We start from the raw sequence: 7,152 nt of genomic DNA on the forward strand, positions 1-7,152 counted from the left end.
CCCTGAGGTACTTAACACCATCACTTCGGCACGTGCACGGTCTACGAGACGTGCTTACGCCTCCAAAGTGGAACCTGTTCGTCGGTGGTGCTCTTCTCGCCGGGAAGACCCCGAAGATGCTCGATCAGAGTCGTGCTTTCCTTCTTGCAGTAGGGTTGGAGCGTAGAGCTGTCCCCCTCCACCCTCAAAAGTCCATACTGCTGCTATATCCGCTTACCACGACCACTTAGATGGCAAATCTGTTGGTCAGCACGACCTTGTCATCAGGTTCCTTAGGGGGGCGAGACGGTTAAATCCTTCTCGTCCCCTCGTCCCTACCCCTCTTGGGACCTCACTCTGGTGCTGAGAGCACTTCAGATTGCTCCCTTTGAGCCTTGCTGTCAGTAGACTTAAAGATTCTGTCTATGAAGACTTTGCTGCTGGTGGCATTGGCCTCCATCAAGAGGGTAGGGGACCTGCAGTCATTTTCGGTCGACGAATCGTGCCTGGAGTTCGGGCCGGGTGATAGCCACGTGGTACTAAGACCCCGGCCTGGCTATGTGCCCAAGGTTCCTACCAGTCCCTTCAGGGACCAGGTGAGTGAGCCTGCAAGCGCTGCCCTCGGAGGAGGCAGACCCAGCCCTGGCTTTACTCTGTCCAGTCCGCGCTTTGCGACTGTACATAGACAGAACCTAAAGCCTCAGGACCTCAGACCAGCTCTTGTCTGTTATGGAGGCCAGCAGAAGGAAAGGCTGTCTCCAAGCAGAGGATGGCCCACTGGATAGTGGATGCCATCGCCCTGGCTTACCAAGCTCAGGGCGTGCCCTGCCCGCTCAGGTTGCATGCCCACTCCACGAGAGGTGTGGCATCCTCCTGGGCGCTGGCTCGTGGCGCCTCGCTAACAGACATTTGTAGAGCTGCGGGCTGGGCGACACCTAACACGTTCGCTAGATACTATAGCCTTCGTGTCGAGCCGGTCTCCTCCCGTGTTCTCGCCTCAGGTCAGAGGCACGGAGAGGCCCCGGCTTAGTGTCGGCTTGCTGCGCTACATGCGCATTCTATTCTCCAGAGAGTCCCTACGGGCAGACCCTGTTGAGTCCTCCGGTTACCCTTCGGTAGCCGACGTGGCGGAGCGTCTGGCGCCAGGCCTATACTCCGTTGTATCCTTGAGAACCGGGTTTAGGCTGGGTTCCATATGTGTGACCCTACGGGGATCCCATATGGTTGGTTCCACGGTTGCTCCTAAACAAAGCCCGTGTCTTTCCCTCTGGGAGAACCTACCCTTCATCGGGTTGGAGTCACCCCAGCTCTTCCATATGTAGCACAGCCCTACAGGGTTAGTCCATATGTACTTCTCCACATAACTCCTTCGGGGAAGGATGTGGCTTCCGCAGCGTTCCTTTCCCAGCGAAGGGTACGCTTTCCCAGCGTTATCCAATAGTCTCACTGAATGGGTTTTGGGGAACAGCAGTGATCGACTCTCTCTGTGTTAGCCCTGTCCCACCATCCTCAGGCAAGGGGGTTCAGGTGGCTTGCAACAGAGCGCTGGAAGGGGCAGCTCCTGTGGCGCTTTGGTAGGGATTCCTATTCGTCGGTCTGTCCGACGTACGTCGAAACGTGACCGACTGAATGGGAACGTCTCGGTTACAAAGGTAACCCTCGTTCCCTGAAGGAGGGAACGGAGACGTACGTCCCGTCGCCACAGTCGCTGTACCCCGCTGATGCTGCCGCCTATCCGGTTCGGCTCCTCAGCGAAAACCTGAAGATGCAACGCACCTGCTGCTCATTATATACCCGCGCTGCGAGGCGAGCAGCTGATGCATATGATTGCATGCCAATGTGCATTGGCTCGTTTAGTTACACGCGAAGTAGATTGGCCTCTCTAGCGAGATTCCTATTCGTCGGTCTGTCCGACGTACGTCTCCGTTCCCTCCTTCAGGGAACGAGGGTTACCTTTGTAACCGAGACGTTTCTATGGTTATTTTAATAACAAATTTCGAGAGCACCTTAATGTAATGCATTAGCTCAAAATTCTCAGCTCTTCTTAACACTGGGTTCATTGGGAAGCAAGGTTATCTTTCCCTCACAACCAAAAACACACTTCTTTGGTGACATTGTTGATTTCGTGACATTCGTTGATTTCTGCTGCTGACGACTTCTGTAAAGCTGAACGCGCGTTGATGGGCGTGCTCTTGCTCTCTCGCTCTGGTCAACGTGTGCGCGTGCGCTCTTCCGGGAGAAGAGCCCGTACAAGGAATTCCTACCTTTAAGACGTTGCAAAAGCCCATACTCGGAAAAAAGATTGCGAAGATTATGAGGACTGGGAATTATTTTCAGCACAGAAAAACTCTGTAATAAGTCCAACTCGTGTTTTGAAACTTTGACCATGTTTATCATGAGAATCCAACTCTTTAACAGTGTAAATAAGTCAGAATACAAGAAATAGCATTATACCCCCCTTTAAAGAGCGCAAATCTGAGAATTGAAATTTGATGGGAGGCACACTACAACGTTCTGTTCATCAACTGAAAACAGCATAGACTAAAAAATACATTATTGAACATTAAAAAATAATGATGTGCATGGGTAAATCATTTATTATAAATATTACAATATTCCAGAGAATAAGAATGACCAATTTTGATTTCATAGTGATTTAGTGGCCTTAAACTGGGGTTTAAAAAGATGTTAACCCAGGGTTAAATGCAGTGTGAAAAGACTTTAGAAGTAAAAAGAATATGAAGAATGAGCAAGGAAACAGAGAGAAACACAGTTCCCTAGACAGATTTATTTACAGTCTACCATGTATCTAAGCTTCATGCCTCCAGTCTGCTTCATAAGGTTACAAATGAGCCCATTAAGACAGCAAACAACTACCCTGTAAGAAACAGATAGCTGATACCTTATCTACATCAATCACTACCCCCTACATGGAGCACAGACAAATACGTGTGGCTAATGAGAGATGGATGTCGAAACAGAGAGAGAAGAAAGATTACTTGCTAGAATGTGCATATACAGACACATAAAAAGACACACTTTGTCCCAAACGGCTTCAGTGTGCAGGCAAGTATTACTGAGTTTACTAATGCATTCATTTATCCGCCCATCAGTGTAGGTGTCCATTCTGCCTGTGGGATGTCATGTCCCCAAAAAATACACACATTATGACACTGCTATGAGTCTGTGGTGGCTCATTCGCTCAACCTGTAACCCCTCACACAGAATTCAATATGAGAAAAGCATTAGAGAAAAAGAATTCTCTCTGTTGGGAAAATGTCACAGAATAGTCCTTTAGGCCATGTGGCCTAATCACAAATGGTTACCTGAAACAGTACACTGCTACACCTGATAGTAACATTCATCTCAAATGCAGCGTCTGTGACTACTCATGATCAGATTTGAAAAGAAAGTTCATGTCTACACACACATTAATGCACATAATTATCTAGTGATGGGCGATTTCAAAACACGTCTTCATGAAGCTTCGAAGCTTTAGGAATCTTTTGATTCGAATCAGTGGTTCGGAGCGTGTATCAGACTGCCAAAATCACATGATTTCAGTAAACGAGGCTTCGTTACGTCGTAAGTGTTTCGAAATTTCAATGGTTCACCACTGGGGGCGTGACTTTGGCAGTTTGATACACGCTCCGAACCACTGATTCAAAACAAAAGATTCGTGGGAAAGTGCCCAAGCAACATTTGCTCAGCAACATTGCTCAAAAAGTTGCCCCATGTATCATCACCTTTAGAATCTGACATAAAACACATTGGTGTTAAATCTGAGGAACAGATGGATTCTTGTGCTCAGTGCAACACACATCCAGAATCTAAAAGTAGAAAATGTACCACCAGCAAACAATTTAACTGCAGTTCAATAGTCAAAATTGGGGTTTGGTAACACTTTATTTTGATAGTCCACTATGGACATTCTACTAACTATAAGTAATTTTGCAACTACATGTCAACTAACTCTCAGAGTATTAGTAGATTGTCTGCTTAATATCTGCTAACACTTTATTTTGATGGTCCCTCAACAAACATTATACTGACTATAAGTAACTTTGCAAGTACATGTCAACTTACCCTAACCCTATCCTAACAGTCTACTAATACTCTGAGAGTTCGTTGAAATGAAGTGGCAAAGTTACTTATAGTTAGTATGACAAAAGTGGATCAATATAAAGTGCAACTTGTAGTTTTAATGATCATTTTCCACCCTCTCACTGATTTCTCATTTAACAACACACAACACATATCTAGCTAAGCAGAATCCATCACAAATGACCATTTCAGCTGCAGTTTTGGTAGTTTATCTTAAACTCCTGGGCAAAAACATGAAAAAAAAAAAAAAAAAAAAAAAAAGCTAAATATTTAGTGGCCTTTTAATGGTCTTTTTATTCTTAGCCATTTTAATCACAAGAGTCAGTGTTGTTCTACTCAATGTTAATGGCTTCAAACTGTTCATGAGTAATTGGAAAATGTCATACAGTTCATTTGAGTTTAATGTGAGACCAGTTATTCACTATAGGGTTCAAATCTGGACTCTGACCAAAACATGAGCCTGACGGACGTGTTCTCAAGCCACTTCTTGGATTTCTTTGCAATTTTGGGCAAAAGTATTGTCTTGTCGAAAAATACCATCTGATCATTCCTCTTTAGATAACAACTTTTCATTTGTGGGAAGCAAGCCATTCTGCAAAGCTCTTCTGTACTCCAAAGCATTAAATGACTTTTCACAGTGAAGCAGCTCAACAATAGCAGCAGCTAAAAATGAAATCACAATGGCACCTCTTCCTCCATGCTTCACTGTGGTATAGATGCATTTATTATTATATTTCTCACCAGATTTTTGAAGACAGCACTATTTAGCATCACCATGCTAATTGTGATTCATCACTCTACACACAACTTCCCATATTCAGACAAAATCTTCATTCTGTCTTTGATGTTTTTTTTTTTTGTAACTACGTTTTTAAGTAGTGTATTTGCTTATATTTTGCTAATTCCCTGACCACTAATTTGTGGTTAAACGGATAACTTACCCGAAAATGGAAATTCTGTCATGATTTACTCTAGTTGTTCCAATTCTGTATGAGTTTCTTTCTTCTGTTGAACAAAAAAGAAGATTTTAAGAATGTTGGTAACCAGACAGCTGACAGTAGCCATTCACTCCCATAGTATTTTTTTTTTCCTACTATGGAAGTCAATGGATAGCGTCAACTGTCTGGTTACCAACATTAGTCAACATATCTTCTTTAAGACAATTAAAAGCTTAGTGTTTAGTTATTTTTTTGGCTTGAACCACTTTTTGCCCAGTACTATATTCAAAACAACAGAGTAAATGGGCTTATTCAATAGACTATTATATTAATGAAGAGACAAAGTATGCAAAAAATATGAATAAATAAATAGTACATCTAAAACTCTTCCATCTATAGCAGTCATACCATATACTTATTTTAATTTTGGTTTTGGTTTTGTGTCAAAATAGTGAAAATAGGGTTTTTAATAATTTTCCATCCTCTCTATGATTATTATAATTTTGACAACAACAACATTATTATTATTATTATTATAAAAAATAAAAATTAAATAGGCACATCTAAAATATTACATGATATTTATTACAGCTAAAATACAACATGACCACACAATAATATAAGGAATAAATCCAGAACATTATTAGCTCATTTGCTGCTTTCTCTCTCTCTTACCTGCTGACCCGTGCAGCTTGGGGTGAGCCAGTAACATCAGCTCATCAACTCTATCAAACTTTTCATCCTTTTAATACATGCAATTAATGCACAACACCTTCATTTAAATGAAAACTATTTAGATAATTAACTCCTTTAGCTAATTAACTGCTTCAGCTTCAGTAATTTATATGGCACATCTATTTTGGTACGTGACTGGTGTTTGCAATGCTAAAAAATAATTTGATCTAATATTGTCATTGAATGATGCAGATCATAGAGGCTAATGAATATTTGCCAATGCCGATCACTTAAGTTTAGTACGGTTCCCAATTTTTAATGCTATGATTATCATAACAGTGCAATGCAAGTATTATCAAATCGACAAAAATATCCGAACGTATCTCTTGCAGCCCAATTTGTCTTGCATTAATTCTGCTTGTTTTCAGATATTATTAGACAGAAAATATAATATTAAATGCAAGCATAATACATCATATGATAAATATTTAGGACATTTGTATTCTGGCCCGAAGTCAGTTGTCTTGGGAACCATCCAAACTTTTCTCTTTCATCTTGGCACCTTCACACCTCACATGACCTTTGCTTCAAGGTTATGAATTGAAGCCCAGGATATCTGTCAGTCAGTAGACTTCTAATCACGGTCACCATATTTACCACACATCTGCATCCAGAGAAACTTTAAAAATACCTTTTGTCTTTGTAAAGACTTTTGTGTTGTCAACTTCATTTCGTATCCCTGTTCCTTGCATCCACTTGGCTGGCTCGCCTGTTATGGCTATTTGCCATTTCTGGATTTCGCTCAATCTCAAGATTATCCCCACACTCTGCTTTGCCTGATCCCTTCAGGCAGGAGGAAGGATGACAACAACATGCATCCACCTTTCCCCGATTTCTATTACGCAACAAACTAACAACAAAAACACATGAAAGATTTAGCACCAGGAAGTCAGTTAACCAAGATAGTGAACATGTGTGGCAATCCATCATACCTCCAGTATGTATTGCAACATCAGATGTCAAAGTCTTAAGAGGAGGAGCAATTACAGAGGCAACTTCTCTTATTAACCTTAAGAGTGGTTCTCCTACATCATGGACAAACTGATGTTTTCTTTGGATGATTCATCATGAACCTATCATGAAGTAGATGAGATGAAACACTGAATTTTTGAAAACGGGTTTCAAGGAGCAAGATTTTATCATCTCCATATAAACTACAAGAACGAGAATTTTTGAAAACTGTAAAGTCATTTGTATGTGTATTACGAGTTCAGTCTAGAGGCACATATAGTCTTTCTTTACAAAGTGACATCGCCAACTACTGGCCTGGCAGCATAATACACCATTTTTAACTCTTTCCCCAGCATTTTTGAAAAGTTGCCAGCCAGCATTTTTGCTAATTTTCACGTTTTGTCAAAGACTACATCTGGATCTGATTCAGGACACAGATGGAGTA

At 41.8% G+C, this 7,152-nt stretch overlaps 1 protein-coding gene across 1 annotated transcript in view; it reads right to left on the bottom strand.

Moving 5' to 3' along the window:
- dlgap3 (discs, large (Drosophila) homolog-associated protein 3) overlaps positions 1-6,508 on the bottom strand; it is a 94,025-nt gene extending 87,517 nt beyond the window's left edge. The window contains exon 1 of the mRNA XM_067411704.1: positions 6,388-6,508. Within this exon, the coding sequence (XP_067267805.1) occupies positions 6,388-6,448 (61 nt within the window). The 5' untranslated portion in view covers positions 6,449-6,508. The remainder of the gene's footprint in view (positions 1-6,387) is intronic.
- Positions 6,509-7,152: the final 644 nt, after the last annotated feature.

The sequence above is a fragment of the Chanodichthys erythropterus genome, chromosome 15 (genome assembly GCF_024489055.1).
Source record: "Chanodichthys erythropterus isolate Z2021 chromosome 15, ASM2448905v1, whole genome shotgun sequence".
Lineage (NCBI taxonomy): Eukaryota > Metazoa > Chordata > Actinopteri > Cypriniformes > Xenocyprididae > Chanodichthys > Chanodichthys erythropterus.